Source organism: Hevea brasiliensis, chromosome 11 (assembly GCF_030052815.1).
Source record: "Hevea brasiliensis isolate MT/VB/25A 57/8 chromosome 11, ASM3005281v1, whole genome shotgun sequence".
Classification (NCBI taxonomy): domain Eukaryota; kingdom Viridiplantae; phylum Streptophyta; class Magnoliopsida; order Malpighiales; family Euphorbiaceae; genus Hevea; species Hevea brasiliensis.
Genome location: NC_079503.1, coordinates 20,091,344 through 20,115,048, shown reverse-complemented (window position 1 = coordinate 20,115,048; position 23,705 = coordinate 20,091,344). Strand labels below are relative to the sequence as shown.

At 34.5% G+C, this 23,705-nt stretch overlaps 1 protein-coding gene across 1 annotated transcript in view; it reads right to left on the bottom strand.

Annotated features, from left to right (window-relative positions):
• The window catches only part of LOC110656881 (protein MOR1), a 31,421-nt gene extending 9,747 nt beyond the window's left edge, over window positions 1-21,674 (bottom strand). Inside the window, exons 1-43 of the mRNA XM_021813860.2 lie at window positions 21,324-21,674; window positions 21,037-21,142; window positions 20,802-20,925; window positions 17,316-17,395; window positions 17,054-17,231; window positions 16,907-16,971; window positions 16,146-16,228; window positions 15,946-16,031; window positions 15,662-15,775; window positions 14,086-14,205; window positions 12,082-12,184; window positions 11,492-11,628; window positions 10,578-10,643; window positions 10,365-10,482; window positions 10,215-10,255; window positions 9,122-9,193; window positions 8,915-9,022; window positions 8,702-8,807; window positions 7,263-7,375; window positions 7,081-7,168; window positions 6,799-6,899; window positions 5,199-5,306; window positions 4,972-5,077; window positions 4,807-4,886; window positions 4,564-4,713; window positions 4,361-4,436; window positions 4,081-4,205; window positions 3,881-3,991; window positions 3,650-3,799; window positions 3,213-3,287; window positions 3,046-3,127; window positions 2,845-2,960; window positions 2,652-2,753; window positions 2,491-2,565; window positions 2,296-2,391; window positions 2,109-2,210; window positions 1,927-2,028; window positions 1,528-1,710; window positions 1,303-1,414; window positions 961-1,037; window positions 815-894; window positions 487-549; window positions 237-363 (exon numbers count right to left, since the gene is read on the bottom strand). Coding sequence (XP_021669552.2) covers window positions 237-363; window positions 487-549; window positions 815-894; window positions 961-1,037; window positions 1,303-1,414; window positions 1,528-1,710; window positions 1,927-2,028; window positions 2,109-2,210; window positions 2,296-2,391; window positions 2,491-2,565; window positions 2,652-2,753; window positions 2,845-2,960; window positions 3,046-3,127; window positions 3,213-3,287; window positions 3,650-3,799; window positions 3,881-3,991; window positions 4,081-4,205; window positions 4,361-4,436; window positions 4,564-4,713; window positions 4,807-4,886; window positions 4,972-5,077; window positions 5,199-5,306; window positions 6,799-6,899; window positions 7,081-7,168; window positions 7,263-7,375; window positions 8,702-8,807; window positions 8,915-9,022; window positions 9,122-9,193; window positions 10,215-10,255; window positions 10,365-10,482; window positions 10,578-10,643; window positions 11,492-11,628; window positions 12,082-12,184; window positions 14,086-14,205; window positions 15,662-15,775; window positions 15,946-16,031; window positions 16,146-16,228; window positions 16,907-16,971; window positions 17,054-17,231; window positions 17,316-17,395; window positions 20,802-20,925; window positions 21,037-21,142; window positions 21,324-21,483 — 4,467 coding nt within the window. The 5' untranslated portion in view covers window positions 21,484-21,674. The remainder of the gene's footprint in view (window positions 1-236; window positions 364-486; window positions 550-814; window positions 895-960; window positions 1,038-1,302; window positions 1,415-1,527; window positions 1,711-1,926; window positions 2,029-2,108; window positions 2,211-2,295; window positions 2,392-2,490; window positions 2,566-2,651; window positions 2,754-2,844; window positions 2,961-3,045; window positions 3,128-3,212; window positions 3,288-3,649; window positions 3,800-3,880; window positions 3,992-4,080; window positions 4,206-4,360; window positions 4,437-4,563; window positions 4,714-4,806; window positions 4,887-4,971; window positions 5,078-5,198; window positions 5,307-6,798; window positions 6,900-7,080; window positions 7,169-7,262; window positions 7,376-8,701; window positions 8,808-8,914; window positions 9,023-9,121; window positions 9,194-10,214; window positions 10,256-10,364; window positions 10,483-10,577; window positions 10,644-11,491; window positions 11,629-12,081; window positions 12,185-14,085; window positions 14,206-15,661; window positions 15,776-15,945; window positions 16,032-16,145; window positions 16,229-16,906; window positions 16,972-17,053; window positions 17,232-17,315; window positions 17,396-20,801; window positions 20,926-21,036; window positions 21,143-21,323) is intronic.
• Window positions 21,675-23,705: the final 2,031 nt, after the last annotated feature.

Here is a 23,705-nt window from a genome sequence, read left to right as displayed (position 1 = left end):
GCTGCAGGGCTGAACACACAGTTTGAAATGCGATAAACTACAATGTAATTTGAGTAAAAATTACGCATATATGCATGGATCACTACTAAGGCTTTCTCATATCTAGGTTAACAGTATGTTCATTTCAGTTGGCATTCTAACCAGGCAATCTTAGATATGCATAGCCAGCAAAATCAATTTCATTCAAGTACAGTAGCAAGACTAGAAAGGATAAAAGAATTGGACAAGATAAAAACCTGATCTGGGGAGCCAAACGAAATGATATCCAAAGCTTCATTCCAGTCTGTGGGTCCATTGACACTACTAACTGCACGAGGCATTATCTGTCTTTCCATATTAAGCTCATGAGGACTGTAGTTTTTCCTGGCAATGAATAACAATGTCAATTATAAGAACAGTTAGGAACTTAGAACTGAAATTATATCATAGCGTAAGTACAACAAATATAAAACAAGCAAAGCTAAAGACTTGGAATAAAAATGGGACCTAGAGAATGCTGGGCCTGAAATAGACTGCGAAACTTCCCCACTTTGTTCCGCTAAATCAGATCTGAGGCATAAAAGAAGACATCATTTAGCATTCAATAACAAACAAAAACTCGAATAAATTAACAATAACTTTTTTCTTATTGATTCGTGGTAAATTCAAGTATCTTATTTTTATTGCAATGATTGTTACTATTATTGATATCTCCAATTTACATATTTAACTTAAACAACCATAGAACAAAATATAAAATCCAAAAAAAAAAAAAAAATTCTCCACAATAAAACCAAATGCATATACATTGCAAGAATCATGAGAGGATACATACCCATTTTCCCTAATAGAACGTCTTAAAGCAGCCCTTGCATCACCTGGCCGGCCTTCCTTTCTCTTTTCCATCTCCCGGACCTACCAAAAGAATTATTATGAATATATAGAAACAGAAAAGTCATCAGAGGGCAAATTTATACTGACCTTCCACTTAAATCTATCATCTAACATGCTTTTCTGAGCATCTGTGAGCTTTCCGACGTATCGCCATATGTCCTCACCTAGGGAGAAAGGGTGAAAAAAGCACAGCAGCAGTTATGCAAAATTGGTGATAAATAATTACTTCCAATATTATCCCCAGGCCACCTTCAGTAAAAAGCACGGAGGGACCTTACTTTTGAAACAGAAACCAATACAGGTAAGAGACAAAGAAATACCCAAAAGCAGTAGATGAACACAAGAAACATCTACGAGGCACAAGAGATAATTTTAGCAACCCAATTGTTCATTAGGCCTTAATGGTACTCTAATAACATCATTACATACCAAGAATCTTATAACCAGTAGCAAGTGTATTTAAAGCAGCTTTCCTAATTTCACCATCTCGTTCGGCTGTCAAGCTTGCAACAACTTGCAAGTATTTTAACTGTCCACTAATCTGTGGGCCAAAACAGATTGCAGAGATATGTAACTAAGGAGGAAGAAAAAGGACGGTATAAAAAAAATAATAAAAAAAAAGAAGGCAGTGAGGATTACAGCATCTATTTATACCTCAGCCCCGTGATGATCAATCAAGAATCCAACAAGATCTGCACACTCTATCCGCGTGCGGTTGTTTTTAGACCGCAAACCCTCCAAAATATGAGGAAATGTTTTTGCCGCAGAATATGCATGAACAATTTGTTTGGTAAGCTCACGCATCTTTTCTCGCACTTTCTCAATATTATGCCCCAACTGCAGCACAGCAAAGGCCAGTACAAGATGGGAAAATTTCTCATCAGCAGATGGAAAGAGCATACAAGCAATAAATTTTAAATAACTTGCTAAACTACTTCAATATAGGGCAAAAAACTAAATCTATATAATTTAGCATAAAACATCTGATGACATGTGAAATAATGAAACCTATATATGAATCAAAATCCATGCTATCAAGGTTTTACATACAACCTTTTCTATCAAGCAAGGAAGAAATATAGCAGCTTCTGATTCAGTCAATGTGTAGCCTTCATCCCTAAGCATGACAAAAAGTTCGGGAAGGAATTCCAGCACCTGTCCATTTGAAACAGAAATTCTTGTTTTCAAAGCATCAAACTCGATAACCAGATTAAGCAATGAATGGATAACCATACCTTCAAAAGGCATGTCGTGTTAGATTTACAAAATTGCAAAACAAACCACCTCAGAAGGATATCCAAAACTTCAATTGTTTCCTTTACAATTGACGGAAGTGCCTGTTGAAGAAAAAAAAATATCAAATATGACAAGACATTTATAGTTAAAAGAAATATTCAAGTAGCCAAGAAGAGAGCTGAACACCTTCTGTAGCATCTCAAGCCCCTCAACTTGTTTCTTAAAATCAGCACTTAACAGCCGCCTGTGTAGATCCTCTCTGAAAAATTTCATCATGTCATTCTGCATTTGAGGCACATTGACGAGATCACTCAGAAAACAGTAAAATTATATATTAAAAAAAATTATCAAAATTACTGTAAGCACGCTATAAATACAAACCTCAAGATCTTGAATCTGTTCTATCCGTAACTCCTCAAATTTAAACCTACGGACTACCATTTTTTCTCTGTCCTCCTGAGAATTAGCACATGGAAATGACAGTTGATTAATTGATGATTCTAAATCCTAATGAAAGTTGCAGTGTTCAATGCCAAGTATACCTTGTTTGAGTCTTTGACATTCAGCAAAGCTTGAGACTGAACAGCTCTATCCTGAATGGACATTATTGGCTCTGGCCTTGAGCCTTTAGTTGGAATGACTCTCTTATCATTCATAAGTTTGGAAACCATGGAGTATATCATCAGTCTCCTCATTAAGTTTTAAAACAGATGTAATCAAATGGAAGATACATACCGAAGACATGGTTCTATTAGTGTGTTTTGGGACACCATTGGAAGCAGGTTTTCCAACCTTTGAGCTTGTCTTCAAAGTTGACGCCATTGAAATTGATTTTGCAGATTCAAACGATTCTGATAAACACATTAAAGTTGCATAAAGACTGATTAAGGCACACATACACACAGGAAAAGGCATCCAAATTACTGAAGAGCACACCTTGGAAAGCCCCATAAGGTTTCAGTCGTTCAAGAACAAGAGTTAAAGCAGGCCCATGAAGATCTTTTAGATTCTTCTCAATCTTCAAAGATGATATTCATGTATGTTAAACATAGGTAGGCATTAATTTATCTCAACTGAATGAGAAATGGTTCTAGTATACATACTATTTCTTGTCCAGAAACCCTCAAAACCTCAGCGATGCATGCTTCTGCCGCTTTTCGAACATCTGAAGATTTATCCTAAAGAAGATTACAGAGCAAAGGCACAAGTCAAAAGTGAATGATAGTACACATGCAAATTGCCAAGTCGACAAAAGTCCAGGAAAAAGGTAGTTCCAATGGACAAGCCTCCCATATTGTAGGTTCCAAATATTGCCAACTCAAATGACACAATATTCTCCTTGCATTTGAAGGAGGTTGTTTCTGTATTTTGAATGCATAACTACCATGTCACGTTTAAATTAACATTACTATTGCACCAAGGCTCACCCTCAGTGAGAAAATGAGTGCAAGACTTCTTCCCAAGAAGCACCCATCTCAGTACTACCCTTGTGCAAGCATATTAATTTGGAAAATTCGGGGACAATTAAAATAAAAATTACCACCATAGCAGAGCCAGCTGGTTTCAGCAGATGTACAGCATCAGAAAAATCACTTAACCCGGAAAGTTGTCTTGACAACCAATCAAATAGATCCTTACGCCCTTCAGCACCAAGCTTAGTGTCCATCAATGCTGCTGCAAGATAAGGGATCTACAAAATGGAACCATCATTGTAATCAACTGACACAAAGATGTTGGATTCATTCAATATTAATATAGGACAATCAATTACCATTTTATCTAGATGAACAGCAGCTGCCCAAGAATCTATAGTAGTCAAAGCACACTCTCTCATATGTTTCTTATTATCACCAAGACACTTCAAAATGTCTGACAGAATGCCCTGCAAAAACGCAACTTTTGCTGAACTTCAGCTTTCTGTTGGGCAATAAAGAAAAATGTAGTTCTAAAAATTATTATTAGTTCATAAACCTTGCTTGACTTCTCAACAACAGGCCCCATCGCAGATGCAACACCCCCAATGGTGGTTAAAGTAGCCATAACTAAATTTTTATTGCTGTCATACAAACGCCCTCTAAGAGCACCGAATAATTCACCTGGTAATCAAATCATAGTAGATTATCGACACAACAAAGGGGAAAAAAGTCGTAACACCACAATGGCCTTTATGTCTTAATATGACAATCAACTAATTCCCAACCACCTTGAAATGAAGCATAAATAATATTAAAACATACAATGGAAGCCATACCAGTTCCAGTTGGTTGAATGCGTTTATTAGCCTCTTCCAAAATTTTATTGACAGCTTCAATTGATTCCAAACGAACCTGAAAGGTGGAAAAGTAACAGTGAATGATTGTGTAAGTCAAATTTTAAGGCATCAACCACACTATCCAAAGAAAAAGCAAAAGTAACAAAATTTAAAGCTTGTTCCACATATGCTGATGAAAATACCTTCCAATCAGGACTTTCCATGCTCTTCAGCAGGACAGGTGTAACTTTCCCACTAATGTCTTCACGTGGCAGGCTGTCCAACCCACCACCAGACACAGAAGTCACAGATTCGGACGACTTAACTGTTTTTTTGGGAACAGCAGAAGCACCCTGAAGGCCAAATAACAAAGGTGAAAAATAACTCGTATATCAATAATAAGCAACTAAATAAAGAAGAAAATATGGCCATTAGCTTGGGATTACCTCAAAAGGATTTTTTTCATACTCAGCATCTAGAGCACTAAGCAGAGCAGGTTTAACATCAGCAAGAAACCCTTTGATGTCTGCAGGAAGAAAAAAACTAAAAATTAGAAAAATTTATGATGAATATGAGAAATGAAGAAATTTGCAAATAAAATTAATGCTTGCCTGGACCAACAAATTTATGCAAAGCACCCAAAAGTTTAATAGTGGCATTTCTGCTAGCAGCCACACTGGACTGCAATCCAATATCTTTACAGAAATCAATTAGATCCTGCAAAATAGCAACGTACACATTTGAATATCACAAATATTTAGATGAAAACTGGCAACTTGTTACAGAAGTAAAGAGTACAACAATCAAGATAAGCTATTTGAGGAAGAACTGGAAACACCTTAAGCTTCAAATGTGATATACCAAAGTCCTCAACTGCTGAAACCATCCACAATATTCCCTCACTGAGAACCTTAGGATTCTTGTGCTCCTTCATGATCTTGTAAAGCTACAAAAATAAAGCAAACGGTACAAACTTACACATTAACCATTACCAAATAAGAAAATGCAAGTGGAGTATTTCCAAAATCTGCTTATGTCAATTCATCATATGCTTGCCTATAGAAAAGTTAGATGCCTAATCATAGTTATGAAACCCAGCCCAAACATTGAGCAAGTCAAGGGACTAGGTCAATAGCTCACCTGTTCAACAAATTGGTTGAGAGAATATCAAAAGCATAAAAAGCTAAGATAGGCTAATAAATTGGTGCTACAAGTCCTTCAAAATTCTCTTTAAACTTGTGCGTGTGTGTGTGTGTGTGCGTATATACACAAGTTATTAAAAAATTTCAACTATTACTTACAAAATTTTATAAAGTAATTAAATTAAGTTTTGTATAAATTCAAGAACTGAAGAAGAGATGAAAAGACAATACATGAGAACATGCGCACACACACGTATTGCTTTTATATAACTTTTCTTCAATAGAAGAGCCATTTGAAAATGAAATTTGAGGAAGAGTTGAAGAAATCAATCAAAATTAAGGTTTTTGAGAAATAAAAATAAGCCCAGGCCGGTTTACCAGGCTGCATGGATCAAGAAAACCTAGCTAGGTGAAATGGATTTTACTACGTTTATTCCTCATCTGCTTCAATTAAAAACACAGTTAGGTTTAGTGCCCGGGTTACCACCCCAACAGACAATACCAGATAAGACAACAATGTGCATGCATGCATGCACCTGCCACTATCCAGAGTTCCATGGTTTTAAAAAACGGCAGTTATGTTTCATAATGGCCATTATTTACACGTATTTTAGCACACCGTTGACATTATACCCTTGAATGAAGGCCTTTTAAAATTTGGCGTGTCACAGCCGGTTACGGTCATTATGACCATTACTTAATGGCCGCTACTCTCATGAGGCAACAACTGGAGGCTTTTTTTTAGTAGACTTCACACGAAGCAGCAGCTGGAGGCCTTTTTCACTTGTTGGACAGAGAGTGTTGGCATTATTCATTCAGTTTTCTACACTTTAGCAATTTTCTCTCAATTTTCTCAAGTGAAACTTCCTTTCTTTATGCATTCTTAAGTTCTTGAGCTTAGATCATCAAATAGACAAGGTTTATTTGAAGCAAAGGAGAGCAAATCAACACTTAATTGCATATCTTAGTTTTAATTATATTTATATCTTTAAATCTATTCTATTCATTTCTTGAACTTGAGTTCTTGAGCTTAGATCATCAAATGGATTTAATATCTTTATTTGATATTTTTATGCTTATTATTTAGTTGGGTATCATAGTTTTAATTATATCATTAAATATCTATTCATTTCCTGAACTTCGCAATCTTTTCAAAAAATTTGCACTGCAACAGGCCCTTACCATAATGTTACGGCCATTACAGGACTGCTTCCATTACCCACAAATGCGGCCGTGATCGCAATTTAAAACCATGATCCAGACAGACAAAATCTAATAAGCTGTAAGGATACTTACTCTCTCAAAAATAAATGCAGGGCCTACTGCTTCAGAAAAAGTGGTAAGGCACTTCATGGCGTGAGCTCTGGTTTTAATATCTGCTACTCGTTCACTTATACCTGCCAAACATGCATTATAAATCCAGTAGCCAAGATGAAATCACTCGAGTCTCAAAAGCATGGTAGAAAACTCAATTAAACAAAAAGCTGAATATCAGAGATACTAATCTTTCATAAAAATCCAACTCTTCAGTTCATTCCAAATAATCAAAACAAATGAATAATAAGCATCAATACCCACCCAGAAGGCAAAGCACTACACATTTCTTTGGGAATTTTGAAGCAGTTGAAGCTAGGTAAGTAATAACTTCAATCATCTGTTGCTGAACCTGCATTTTTGTATAAATTTGTGGGCATCCAATACTACAAAAGGCAAATAAATTGACAATATGTTCATACAATAAACATCAGAACTCCAACTACCTGAACATTTTTCTCACTCCAACCAGGAATGGCACAGAGTAAACGTATCAAAATCTCCACGGATCGATCAAGGTCTTGTAATCCTTCAACTTGTTGTTTCAATGAGGTTATAGCTGCAACAAAACACTAAGGTTATAAATATATGCATATACTACATATTTGATTTGATAATAGCATGAAAACACTTTCGTTGTTTCAATATATAAATTATAAAGGCAAAACGCAAACAAGAGAAAAACTAACCTATTAAATAGACACCTATATGTATGGCAATGAGGTTACGAAAGGGGTAGGGACTATGGGCATTAACTTGTGAAATTCACATAATAAAAATCAGTAATCCGATGCAAAGTAAGAAGATATTGTCTCATTGTTCATGGATGTTTTGAAATAAATATTCAAACATCTGAAAAAATGAAGTTCATTATTGACAAAATGATACCACAACATGCATTGACCTGCCAGATATATAAAATGTATATATCTGGTCCTTAAATTATCCAGCAAGAGCCAGCAAAAGTACCCAGCAAGTATTTTTAGTTCTGCACACAGTAGAAAATTTCTTCACTTTTCAGGCATGCTGGACCAAGCAAAGCTTTCAGATTCGCATTCCCTAATGCTCCCCATGTACATATAAATTAGACATACAACTCTTATCACTTAAATTGCAAGGATATATACACCCACCAGTGACCTTGAAGCCACCGTCACTCAGATCTATAGAAATCACACAGATCAAAGTAAAGCATTGCTCAACTTGAGAAGTTAACACAAGGCCGTATGCTAACAAATGTACTACAGCACAAACAAAGGCACATGAGCATTATCCATTCTTCAAATGACATTAAGACCAAATCCCATAAAACCTAGATAACAAATTCAAAATTAAGCAGTCAAAGGCCTTGCTTGCAAACAGGAGTGCACTTCCCAATACAGAAAAAAGATAATGAAAGTTCAGATCCTTCTGTCTGTATTATAGTTACATTAGTTCTTTCATCGAAACTATCATTACATATTGAACCACATTCTCACAAAGAAAGGAATAAAGTAATTTAACACATATTATCATCTTTTATCAAGCAAATTCAAATTTCTATGCAAGATGAATTAACAGCCCTCTTTTTACATGTTTTCCAGAACTACTGAAAGAAAAATCTGCAAATCCACATGCAAAAGTACTAGCCAAATACACCCGATACCTACAAAACTGAAATAAGGAATCAACAATAAGATGAGAAAAGTCCTCACATGATATCCTACGATTTAAATAGGAAGATGAGGGAGGAAAAAAAGAAACAGTGACCTTTAACTTTGAATATGAGAAGTCAAAAAAAATTCAGAAATCAGAATAGTTCAAGAAACAAGTTTCTGACCATTTGCAAGATTCACATAAAGCCACCAAAAGATTTTACATACTATCAGTGAAAATTATGACCCACCTTCAAGCCGCTCTTTCCACACAGTACTCTTCAATTGAGAAACAGTTTCTGCTCGTATAAGAGAGCCTAACCTACTTTCAATCTCTTCAAGGCTCATTTCCGCTGGCTGCAAATATCAGACCAACCAATGCAATAAATATGTTGAGATCCTAGAAACTCATGGTATAAATGACAAAAAAAGATAACCTTTTACAAACAAATCTGATGGCTTACCTCAACATCTTCAGGAGCTTCAATCGCTTTTGAGATTTCAGGCCGCCCAGCTCCATCTCCTTTCTTGTTGGCACCCGATTTAAGAGGTCCTCCCTTTTTGTTAGAAGGCTAATAAATTAAAGAGAATGATATAATAATCAGTTAGACCAATGGTGGATATTTACACCACAAGAAGAGAAAGCTAGGGAGAGTGAAAAAGAGACTCACGGCAGCTGGAACAGGCTTCTTCCCTGTAAGCATGCTTGCAGCTGACTTTCTAACAAATGAGCTTTCTGACGTCTACAAAAATTACAACCAATAACATTTAATGAAGGGAGATATAAATAAAAACCAGAAAAACTAACCTTATGTACATTTTGAAGTTGGTTGTAACGTAATTCTAAAACATTGAACAACAGTATTCAACATTCAAGGAACAGAAAATAAACTACTCAAATATTGGAGAAACATCAATATGCATCGAAACATGAAATGGACACCCAATCAGATAGCACCAGCATAAATCAGACAGTAAATACCAAATTGAAAATCTTTGTTGTAACTGGAGGAAACTTAAGAACAGTATCATTCTTAATGGCCATTGGCCAAATATTAAATTCTTATTGCTCATATTGTTTTGGAGTGACAACACAACCCTCCATGCACTAGGAATATTGCACTAGCTGATTTCATGGACTTGCAAGAACAGTTCCATTCTTAATAGCCAAATGTCACATTCTTATTTACTCATATTCTTTTCAGGTGCATGAGGTAGAAATTTGGAATGAAAGCACAACCCTCAATGCAGAAAGTCCAAAAGGAAACTTAGAATGTCATAAAATCATAAAGGGGAAAAGAATTAAACTACCGGACCATACAACTCAACTCAACTCAACTAAGTCTTTATCACAAGAATTTGGGGTCGGCTCTATGGATTCTCTTTCTCCATTCTAAACGATTTTGGGTTAAATCCTCGGAAATGTGTAATGCTTCTAGATCATGTTGTACTACTCTCCTCCAAGTCAGTTTAGGTCTACTAAACTACCAGACTATAATACCATAAAAATTAAATAAAGGTAATTATTGACTAAATATTGCCACTAAAAATCTAAATAATCCTCTAGTGGCATACTTCAAGCAAGCCTAGCTTTGACTGGCTTCCATTTAGTGCAATTAGCACAATTTGTAAAGGACGTACAAACGTTCAAATAAGAGTTTAGCATTTGTTAAGTAATTTGTTAATGTGCAATGGATAACGAAGATAATACAGCAACCAAATTCAAAAAGTATAACGTAAATTAAGAAGAAAGCAGAAACCCACCTCACCAGAGGACATGCTCCCACAAGCAGCTTGAACTGTAGCTGGTGCATCATTACAAAAACACAAGGGGCAAAGATAAATACAATGGAAGTAAGAACTATAGTGATGAATTAGTTAATTACAAGACGCATTAACAAAATCTTGACAAACCTGAGCTTGCACCACCTGACACATTGCCTCCTGAAACTGAAATCATTTCAGACAGCTTCTTTCTTCTTACATCATCAAGTTTCTCCAGTGACCTCTCCAAAGGCCTCATGCCAACCGACTAAGAAGGCAGAAAGTAAAATACAGGAAAATTATAACAGGAGTAGCTAAATCCAAAGCAATATTTCAACATTTATACCACACACACGGAACTACCTTAGCAACAGCTGCCAGAGCTGAAAAAGCTGAATCCCTCACTTCGGGGGTCCCATCATTAAGGCTCTACAAGATCCAATTTACTCAATGTCAAACATTTCCATGAAGAATCAAGAATATGTTGGAACAGCATCAGCAGATAAGCAAAGTCTACATACCCACAACAATACATCCAAAAATAACATGAGAAAAAAGATTTTCGATCTATTTTTAAAATTTTAGGGGAAAAAGATTAGAATGGCCCTCTATGTGCAAGATTTGCCGCTGGGATCTATGTTAGGTAGTTTAATACATTGGAATTTTAGTTTAGGAGGCAGCAGTTTGTGGATAATCAAGACTTTCCAGAAAAAAGTCTTCTAAATGATTTCCTCCTGTATTTGGTTCTTTTACATTTTTCCATTTTCCTTTTTATTTTTTAATGAATATTATACAAAGGTTATAGGCAGAACATGAGCAAAATCACTGAAAACCCCAAGCAAGAGCTCTAGGTGACTTCGGACATTCAGAAATCAACTTACACAGAATAGCAAGAAGACAAGCTTAAGCATATAACTACATATTTATAACTTATAGAATCATATTCAGATCATAAAATCAACAGAAATCAGTCCATGAACTTTCAGGAACAAAGGTCCAGAGGCCCCACCTTACAATTTCAGGAGCCAGGACGCCTTGTATATTAGAGAATTGTGTGAACACATTAAATTACTGTTCTTAAACTGTAAAAGCACTGTTAAAGATCATAGTTTAAAAATTGAGGAGAAACCAGCACCTTTTTCACAAGGATTTAGTGCTGGCTCATATATTGAAGGAGACAATAGAACCAAGCACGAAAGGATTGCAACATTCAGGACAAAACTACTCAACTGAAATAAACATTATATCAAAGAGGCCTCAAAGGAAGAATACCCTACCTCCATACAAACAGGGACATAATCCTTGTGCAACTTTAGAATAGTGGCCTTGTTACTGGTTTCAATACAAAAGGTTACCCAGTTCAAAGTTAACGAGCGCACAAGAGGAACTTTATTTTTTGTAGCTGTCTTAACATCTGCAAGAAACAGCATCCCTTGTAACATTCAATGATGGATCCCGTACTAAGTACAAACTAGCATACAATTTCGACTACATATCCAAAATTACGGGGAAAAAAAAAACAAGGCAAGTAATAAATATCAAGAATTTCCAAGAACCAACTTTACTGGGAAAATAAATTAAATAAGATAATTAGGAAGCCAAAAAAGGTTTTGACTGCCATTGAGAAAATATATGTGGCTATTCCTAAATGGTATGTTCCTGCATATGTTATAAATTTTAGCAGAACATATGACACTTTTTGCTACACAACCAACAAAACGCAGAAAAAAACAAGAACCAATAGAAAGAGAATAGACAAGAAAAAAAAAAAAGAGAGAGAGATTTCTAAAGTACCAATATAAGCAAACAAGAAACTAAAAGATCTATGCAAAATATGAATAGTTTAAAGAAAGAAAACAGAACTTGCCTTCAACAATATCAACAAGATTTAAGCAACCAGACTTGTGCATTGCTTGAAGAGTTTGTGTAAGTGACTCAGTCAGAGAAGGTTTTTTCTCTTTCAGTTTTTCCTTTCACAAGAAAAAAAAAAATAAAGAAAAGCATCCTTGTTAGATAAGCAGCATATTTAACTAAAAAAAATCCTACAGGGTCAAAGGTGCCCCATAAACACCAATCCCACCAACAAATATTACAATGGAAAATAAGAAAAAAGCAAGTGGATATAAAACCTTGGGGATGTGTGGTTTTGGTTCTAGTTGCAGGTCTGCCTAGAAATTGGAACTAAAGCAAACTTTTGGTATGGTTCAGTTTGATCTAGTTCAGGTTTTGGTTCATGCGATAATTTTATGCAATTGTTGTCATGGAAAGTCGTACCTGAATTACAGTTTACGTTTTAACATTGGTTGCTAACACATAATATATCACGTAATACACCTTTTCATCATTTCTTAATTTTATAGTCTTTAACTATAACGTATATAATTAAGAATTAAGTATATTATATAATATACTAATACACTTATAATTAAGAATTACAGGGTGATTTAAAGTATTTATAACTAAAATTATTAAGAAAATGTAGAAGAATGAAATGTAAGGTTGCATATAGTTCACTTCAGTTTGAGACCCCTATACACACCCCTACAAAATATGCAAATGATTTGTGTGCACACACAAATTTTCAAATGCACACGAATCCACAAATAGAGCTAGGAAAATAATAGGCTAAAACCATACTTATTACATACATTCCCATAGCAAAAACATAAGTAACATATAAAAATGCAGGCACACACACAACATATAAATATGTTCACAAATTTCTGAAAAGTAAACCAGTCACTAAACCTAAAAGAGATTCAATTCCAAAGTCGGCTGCAATCATACTTGAAATAAACCCAATGTAATATATAAATAACATAATACCATAATTTTTCTAATTTATGAATGCTTATTTACATTGTATACAATTCATAATGATCTAAGATATTATAATTTTTAAAGAAATTTCTTTAAAAAAATGTAACATATGCAGTATGCCTCCCTTAGAAAATCAATCTAAACAATTTTTATTTTGGAAGCAACTTTTTACGCATAAACTCTTAACATTTGCAAGGACTTCAAAATTATAAGGAGATGCATAATCATTTTGCTTCCAGAAGAAGTCAAAGAATTTCTTGAGAATACAAGATCAATTCATTCTTTTTCTCTGACAGATGGTCCTTACTTATGTTACAATAAAGCTTTAAAGGATAAAAACAAGACATTATTTTTTATTGTGATAAAAGTATACTAGGCACATGTAGTGTATTACTTATTTTATGCCGATATAGGTTGCATCAAATGCCAGATAAAGTAATGAGCTTTATAAATGTAACATTTTGCCAGCAACATGGCCATGGGTTGATGGTAATAGGATAGTCTCATGCCATTTAATCCAAAGTTTAAGCCATCAAAAATTTTACTCCCTCAGTCCCTCTGTCACATACAGTAGGCTTACTTTCCCTTTTTATTTCAAAATAGTAGTTTACTTATTAGTTTACTGATACGCCCCTATTTAGTATGCATTGAAAAATAAAATTCATTAATTTCAATTCTAATTTAGTAACATGAATTATTTAATTTTTAATGGAACAATATGAGTGGAGGGTATAGTAGGGAAAATTATTTGCTTATTAACCATATTTTCTTAAACTATGTGAAAATAGAAGCCTCTCTTTGTGGAACAGAGGGAGTAAAAATTTTAGAACCACAGATACTCCTAACAAGCTGCCATGTCAGTAAAATGATAACATATTAGTTTAACTGGTTCACATTGTACCTTACTAGCAGCCGTTCTAGATAAGTTTTTGTATTCCATCAATTAAACCATCTCAAGCTCAAACCATGTGCTAGAAAAGGACCCCTATCTCCTCCTCTACATGTATGAGAGGATTCTGATAGATGGGAATTATATGTACATTCTACTTACAAGCAAAACTGGCAATAAGAAGCGAGAACTCCCAGAAAAATTGGCTCTTAGACCCCTTGCAAGATTGCCTACAGCTTGGATGGCTTCAACCGCAACAGCCATGTTCACATCTGTAACAAGCTGCAGGAAGGGGAGAAAAAAGGGTTTTCATCATATTACAGACAAATTGCATCAGCAATAACTAATCAAAAACCAAAAAAAAAATGTTCAAATTTTAAAAAATGAACAAATGATTTATAGAAATCAGAGCAAAATGATGAAATCTTTCATAGGATTGATATGGTGTCTGTGAATTAAGTGAAATCCAAAAAAGATGTGAAAATATGAACAATAACTCTTCAGTTCAGCAGTTAGCTGCAATGTGCAGAATATAATTATTTCTAAACATATGTTATCCACATAAATATAAGACATTATAGTCCATTTCAGGCAATTCTGAGACTAATTTTGTAAACATGACTTGGGGGTGTGTGCAGCGGCGGGGTGGTAGCATGAGTTGTGAATAGACCATCCCACCTAATCAAAACTCAAAAATCACCTCTCTTTTCCTGTCTTTTTATTTATATGTTTGGATAGAACCAAAAGCACATTAGAATATTTCCACAAATTCTTGACAGCAAAGTGATTACAATGGCATCAATTCTGATAATGTGATAGAAATATCAGCAACATGGCAGAGTTAAATGATAGGGATAGTGCAGGGCAAATGGGCTGAAGGAAGTATAAAAAGAAATGCTCAAGGCTGGATGGTCTATTCTATAAGACCTAAGAAGGTTCTAGAAGCTGAAGAGAAAGTTCTAGAAGAAGAGAGGGCAGTTATCCAACAAAGCAACAATCTGTTGGCTATATTCTCAGGGAAGGATTAAGCACATGGACCTGATGGTGCAGCTGAAGCTTATAAATAAGCACAGAAGATAGGGAGAAAGGCATGCTTGAATAATCATGGGGTATTACAGCTGTTGCAGCTTGGGGGGCAGTAGAATTTGTATCTGCTATCAGTATTTTTGTTCTTGTTTTGGTTCTTTGAATAGTTATTGTAATTCACTTACCGAATTCAGAAATTATCAACAAAATTCATTAGTGCCTTCCCATCAATTTCCTGTTCACTTTTCTAATTCTGGTTCTGGTTCCTTACTCTATAATGAAACCAGACTTTATAACACTAAGATTATTTGGGTTGTAGAAATCAATACCACACTGTCACCTTCTCATTCCATGAGGACAAACCAACAGAACTTTATCAAGCAACCCTTACAAATTGAGTAAGGCACATGCAGGAAATAAGTAAGACACTATCCAGGAAATAAGTACAACAAGCATGATCAATCTCTATATCATAACCTTGTTGTTAAACAACAAGATAGCAGATTCACAAACATACGCTAAGATTGAATCCAATAATGTGACACTACATTATTTGAGTACAAGTGTTGCATGACAGGAAAAAAAGAGCAACATAATAATTTAAAAAATAAGACAACAGAAAAGAACAGAATGATGACACAATTTTAATGACAATTCTTAACAGCAGAATAAAAATTAAAAATAGTTGCTTAACTAAAGCGTGTAAAAATACCTTCTTCAGTGTCCGGCAAACTTCCGAGAAATCACCAGGGGCTATCCTTTTTGTAGAAGCAAGCTTGGTCAGCTCTGCAACAGCCTCCTTTCTTTCTGACCACTTGGCAGCTTTCTAAAAGGCAAGCACAATTATTAACAACAATAAACAACAAAAGGTGCATATATATATATATATATATATATATATATATATATATATATATATATATATATATAAAATAAGATGTTAGACAAAAGTTGTATCCAGAATAAAATGATGTCAGAAGAAAGGAGAGCACTGACCACTCCATCCCAAAATCCAGATTTCTCCAAAGGAGTCAAAATATCTACAGGATCGACAAGCTCATACTCATCTATTTCCTGAGGAGCTGACAATTAATAAAATCAGGAACATTAACACATCAGTGATTAGTCACAAGTGACATGCAGAGAGAGAGAGAGAGAGAGAATATATACAGCATTGCAAGTTGTTATTCACATACCATCAGCTACAGCTTCTTCTGAATGGCCAATACCCACGACTTCAGATACAGCTTCTGGCTCCGGCTCCTTGTCTTGCTCAGATCTAATTAATACATATACATTAATTTAAGCAATGATAATTTAAGCAATGATAATAAAACTAACTTCCAGGAGGCACATAGTTTCAGTTTTAACCATCTAATAACCAAAAGAAAAACTGGATGCTGGATGGCCATCAGAAATTGGCAACCCCAAACTTGAAAGCTAAGTTCTAGCAGTTATTACTTGAAACTGAAAAAAATCAACACAAGAACTGAACAAAGACACAACCGAATAACAAGTTAAGCACTGAGAAAGTTAAAATAGTTAGCATACTACTAATAAACAATAATAACATAATATTTTAATGGACAGTGTGCAGAGGAACTACACAACCCCTCCAAAGAAAAGAAAAAGCAGAGCAGGGCAGTACAAAAGCCAACATGCACACTAGAGGGTCACCATGGGCGTATGAAATTTCATGTTAAAACAAAGCAAACATGGCAAAACATCAGCCCAAAGCTTACAGATGCACAAAGAGAGTTGAGGTTCATCCTAATTCTACTGGAATAATCAGAAAAAGAAAGACAAGAAGTAATTTAAATGAGCCAAGAGCACAAGAAATGATCAGACCATCAACCAGGATGCTGTACACTTACAACACACCAATGGTTGCTAGGAGGAGAAAACAAAAAAGGAAAATATTTCAAAAGTAAGCACATGTCGTTTTGACAGCATTCACCTGATCTTACGAGATGGCTTAGCAGCCCCCACAACATTAACAAGCTCAGCCTCCAGCTCTTTTTTCTTCAAACCAGAAAACCAATTGATTAATTAAAATGTAGAGGCAAAAAGAAATGTTATAGAAATAAAAAGTCATTTGCCATACCATTGTATCCCTCATCTTCTCAAACAATAATGATTTCACTGGGTCTTTCCCAATCCAACGACAAAGCTCTAGTGTTAGTCCTTTAGAGGATGCACGAACATTCTGATCCTGATGGTCAAACAGTTCTGGAAGCATCTTCAGAATCCTCTTTGGAGGAACAACTTTCGCTCCAAATTCACTAATTTCAAACAGAATGACAACCAACACTTAACAAACATATAAAAGATCCAATGCAATGCAAAATAAAATCTAATGCACAAACCTCAACGCTTGAAACATAACATCAATTGCAGGCACAACAGCTTTTGCAACTTTGTTCTTAATTGCTTTCTCCATAGCATCCTACAATCATCATGCAACAATGATCTCATAAAAGAATTAAAAATTAAAAAAAAAAATTGAAATAAATGAAACAACATTGCCCGCTACAACACAACCAAAAATTTCCAAGAAAATAGCCATCAAAGAATCAATAATAGGCAGCACCCACGAAACCCTGGATGACAATACGTGGAAGCCAAAGTAAAGAGGTGTTGAAATTTGCAATGATAGAAAAGACTAGAGAAAATAACAAATGAAGGATTGGCGTGGTTCGGCTATTGACAGCCTACATCCAGAGACATAAAACTTCAAAGAGTTACATTTTATTCACTTATGTTTTATATAATACATGAGAGACCATATTTATAGTGGAAGATAAAGGATATACATGGCATGACATCAAAAAACCATAAATCACTTCTAAGCCATTATTTTGCTAATCAAATATATAATTTTCTCGCAATCATGAGATTCTTCAATATGAGACTTATCCCATGAATTAAGGAAAATTAAGGGAAAATCTCATCAATTCCAACAATAGGAATATGGTAAGAAAGGAATGAGAAGATAAAAGTCTTTAGAAACAATAAGTAAAAGGGAAAGGAGGAAGAGAATTAGCCATCTATATATCATTGTTTGGTACTTACATCAAAGCATATGCACAAAATTTTAGAAAATATATGTATAAAACTTTGGCACTAACATCCTTAAGAAGCACCAAGTGCCCAATAAAAAAACTTAGAACAGGACCCCTAATAGTATCAGTGAAATCTAATACTATTTGCAATGAGCTTCAATCTCTCTACTTGCCATTACTCAGTAATTTAATCAGGAACCAAATATAGTATTCAACTGTTGAAACAATAACTCCCATTGCATTTTATTGAATCCCTACGGTATCAAAAGTCATTGATTCAAACTTCAACTGAATTAATTTCAGACCTTTCGAATACATTAGGAGCCTATCCCTCTCATGTAAGTACAAGAAAACTCAACCAGCAAAAACATAGACATGAAATAATACTCGATCAGTTTTCACTATCTTCAAGAGTATTTCACTTTCCATTTCTCCAACCTCTAGATAAGAGACAATTCCAATTAAACCTGGTCATAACAACAGCCACTCTCAAATTTCTTGAGACAAATTTAACCTAACCATGAATCATATCATATAATTCACCTCTGCACATTATCCTTCCACCCAAATTATAAACTCACAATGGCCTTTACGTATTCAATCGCATGAAATAGTAAGTGGAGATGTTTCAGTTACCAATCAATTCTCATACGCCCCCTATGTATGGCAGTAAATTAACCATTTTGGCCCACATACACTAAGTCTGCCCTTGTCATTCATGAGTGCAAAAAGAATAAACTCCACATTGTGCCTCTAACGATTCTTAATGCATGAAAGAGCAAACTCTGAGCATTTCTAAAAGCACAGCTTTTGCAAAATATGTTCATGCTATTGCACTCCTAAAATATCCATAAACTTTTTTTCTGGTAAGGCCTTCCAAACCATCAAGAACCATGATGGGCCCACAAGAGTATAACGACTCAGTTTGGGCAATAATTAGTCATTGAAGTAAAGAACTGCTTAAATATTTTGCTTTTGAATTGACAAGTCGAAGATCAAGCTGCCTAATCTTAATTTGTCAAATAATGAATATATTCATGCTGTTCACACTCATTACATATTTATGTTGCCATTTTTTTCTTCTCTTTTTTGTTTTATAAATAAAGAGAACTAAACAAAATAGAAAACTTCCTGCACCATCAAAAAACAGCAACCACTATGCCGGTAGTAAACAGTATTCGTCCAAATATGCTTGAGAATGGAGCGGCAAAAGAATCATCTCACTTGAAAGGCACACCCCATTGCTTTCCCTCCAAACAAACCAAGAAACAGTAGATGATATGAAAATATTAGTGCTTTCCTCCCTTTAACAGATTATAAACCCTTTTAAGTTATTTATTAACTATTCCTTACCAACTTACTAAGACCTGCGGCCTGCACAAGCTAAGCAAGCCAATCCCATAGCCGCCTAGTGCAAATCAATATGAAGTAACTAACTTGATAGCCACAAGTTCCCCCATTCATATTTTCATCTACAGAAACCTATCCTTTCAATTACTGCTTTTCTCCTTAACTAGAATCACAATGAAAATCTCAAATCAACAGTTCACCTCTAATGATCCAATACTTAATACAATCAACTAGGACTTGGAACTTCAAGCTTTGTGCAACAAACTCCTCTACTATTTCAAATTTTTTGATTCATTTAAATTTTTACTATTCCAATTTAGAACTTGAAACTTCAAGCTTTGTGCAATGAACAATTCTAATATTTCAAATTTTGTCTCATTTAAATTTTTACTCTTACATTTTATGCAAATTTATCCTGTAAGTAATTTCACATTATACTTAAAAAATTTGCAATTTAATCCAAATAGGCAACCATTTTCTCTTGGCATTCTGTGTTAGGCCTCTAACCACTGCATCTAACGAGAATGATTTTGGCTTTGGAGCTACAGGGAACTGCCAAATCATAAAATTAATATGGTGCACAATATTCAATTGATACGAATACATAAAAAACTTCACAGGTGACAATACATACCCTAACTGAAATGCAACATTCCATTATTTGAAAAAAGAAGGGCAAATTAGATCTTTATAAGATCATCGAATTTGACCAGAAAAAATGCCAATGTAACCTAAACTTGTTAAACCCAAATTCTAAACTCCTTTAGCTTTCAGACTCATGTCGAGAAAATCAAAATTCAACTTCTGTAAGGTTATCTATTCAATTTTTGTATAGCTGAAACACCACCATTTAAGAATTAAAATACATTTCTCTATCCAGTTCTCAATGCACATCTTGTCGTGTGCTTCAATTTTAGGTTAGTTCAATACATTTATCAGTAATTAATGAACCTGCTGTACTGAAAAGTTAGTGCCAAATAAACCTGATTAAGAAAAGGATAGAAGAGAGAGGATTAAAATGAAAATCCTATACTACTAAAATTCCTAGTGTCATCATATTAATAATGGATGGTTTTGCTGACCACTACAGATGAGTGAAACAGCCAACAAAGTTCTCCTTCATTGCTGTGATTAACAAAAACCTCCAAAGCAGTATGTCCCTTGGATAGGAGAAGTAAGCACCAACCAAATTAAAAACTATAATGGACGTCTCAGATACACACTAGAATCCAGAACAGAAGAAAAGGTTGAATTACCAAAATAACATGTAGCCAGCATTTTGAAGAAATAAAATGCTCCAATATGTTAATTGACGCATGCATCCCACAAGAAAAGTATTTGTCTTAAAAATATATTGTCAAGCGATAATTAGTTAATTACAACATTGTCAATCAAAATCAGCATTTTATTTGTTCATATGTAAAGCATTACTGAGCCTACCAAAAAAACTTCAACAGCCTCCAGCTCCACCCAAAGCATGAATGCTGCCTGAGCCTTCTCCACTGTTTTTGGTCGACCAGTTAAGCATTTTGCCACAATAGCATCACAAACTTCTTTTGCATACCTGCACATTAACTATCCTAAATTACAAATCCATAATGGTACAAAAATAAAACACTAAAGCAAATAAATGAATGAAAGAATAGTAAAGATAAACATCAAAATGGTTCTTCACCTTCCAGCATCAGCATCCGCAGCTCGCAAGTAAGCTATCAGCGCATCAAGAGCCTTCTCTTGCACAGGCGCATTCGAATCTGCCACGGTCTTCTTAAAAAAGGGACCTAATTCCCCAAATTACAAAGGAAAAGTTAAGAACCACGTCCATATAAATGTACATTACCCACATAAAATTGAAATACAAACAGATCGATCACTCAACAAAAAAAATCAGATCTGAGCCACAGAAATTAAAATGAAAATGAAAACCCTAAGAGAAAAAATATTAAAAAAAAAACAACTCACCTAATTCGCGAAGGCGTGAGTCCTTTGGATCGGTGATTGAATCGCATAAACTAGCCAAATCAATGTTAGCCTCGTTCCTCACCTTCCAGTTCTTGTGCAATAATCGATCTTCCCACGGCAACTTCTTCGCCTCCTTTAACAATTTCTCTTCTTCCGACATTGTTTCCCTCACAATCTACACCTACACCTTATCGATCTCCGTAATGCAGATTATCTTTCCTTTATTCTGCTTTCCTTTGTTTTTTTTTTTTTCTCTGCCGATTGCCGGCGAGATATAGAGAGCGGGCGGTGCTAGAGAGGAAATGACAAAACCAGGAGATGACGATATGTTTTATCCCACTCAAAATCAAAAAAACCAGAAGAGAGAGAAAAGGAGGGTGGTATTTTGGGTTGTACGTTTCGAATGAGTGAATTCCCCGCGCGTTTTGCTTGGTTTGTATAACAAGCTCCAGAGATTCGAGGCCATTTTCACCAATGAAACCAGCGCGTGGAATCACCCGATTTTGCGGCGGGTTCACTAATTTGTTTACACATGACTGTAGTTGGGCAGTGTCATTTCTGTAGGACCCTAAGTGGGCCCCACCTGGGAGCGGAGAGTAGCTTGGCACCCGTTAAGCAGATCTAAATGTTCTCTGTGAGAGAAACTACAGGAAGGTTTAGCATTGCGATCTTACAGCCGTCGGATCCAATCATTTGGGTATCAAAAATTTCGGATCAACTGGTTTGAATCAAGATGGTGATCTGCCGGTTGATATTGAAATAACTTTTAGCCGCGCCTGAAAAGAGTTGGGATCTTTTTTTTATTTTAATCAAAGACTTTATAGTCAACTCGTATTTTAATTTTTTAAATTTAAATCCTTGTTACTTAGCCAGCAGTTTTCATATTTTTTTGCTACAGTTCTTTTAAAAATTATTTCTATGGCTGCTTAAAAAATATTATTACTGCGATTTATTTAATATTTTTATTTAAACTACTATTAAAAAATTATTTAAAAATATTTATTAACACTTTATTATTTATTAAATTTTAATTATAATTTAAATTTAATATATTTTAATTATAAAAATTTCAAACTGCATACTGATATTTTAATTTAATTTAAATCATAATTTAATATATATGATGTGAAGTTGTATAATATTGCATTGCTTTTGTATCTTCTACTATAAATAAGGATTCACATTATATATACTTGGCTAGTAATGCCTATCCACAAGAAAGTGACACCTATCTCACTCACTATACAATACAAAGCTAGTTATAGGTATAAGAAACAAAGATTCAAGTAATGATAATGATCCACAATTTGACATCTAAAACCCTTCCCTTAGCATCTCTTTCATCTTCAATCGTTTTAGTCACTGACTAACTTAATCATCAAAAGTTCACTAACAAGGAATCCTCCATCCTCATTATAAACTCCTCCGTCTTGTAATAAGTATGTGACATTTACCTAAAACCTACTTATTTGCAACTTTACTTGGTGTTATATTTAGGAAACATAAGTGTAATTTCCTTCCTACTAGTAAGTTGACAAGCTTATTGCTAAGGTAAAATAATAATAATAATAATTCTCAACCCACTAAAGAATTGTGAAATTGACTATGCAACTCCCTATCACTCCATTTAGAAGAAAAACAAAATTTTTAGCCTTTATAAATGTATTTGCCACATATAGACAGTGCAAGATTCGATGTAGAGACAACTCTAGGCCTTGATGACTCAATACCAAGTAAGGCACATACAACTCCTTGATTGATACCCTTCCAATTAAGGGCACAGACAAATGAATTACAAAAAGTGAAATTCTATGATTAGCCTCAAGGAAGGTAGTATGAGAGAACTTAGTAGAAAATAAGGAAAAATATTTGTTCATAAACATTAGCTTTCTCACAAGGGCCATTCCCAACTTGCGTAAGCTCAAGTCAATTGCAAGTAGTCAGTCAAGTCCCTTAAAGTGCTTGTTGCTAGGAATGTTCTATTTTACATTTGATTTTTAAGAACTAGACTTTGAAACAAACTTTAATTTCAATTCGGTTTCAATTCTAAGTAATTTCAATATGGTTTCGTTTCTAATTCCTGTTTTATTTCAATTTTAATTTAAGTTTGAACATCGATTTTTAAACATAAGACTACATCATTAATGTATTCAACAACATTAAATTTCTAATATCAAAACAAAATATAAATATTAATACTAGCATTAAAATAATAATATTAATATAAAAAAATTATATATTCCTTAGTAAGAATATTATATTTTCATCCAAAATATTTATTAATTATATAGTCTTTAACCAAAAGATTCATATATGATTAAGAACTAAAAAGTATATAATATGAGTCAATCACGTAGATCAATGCCAAGGGTCAAGGTGAAA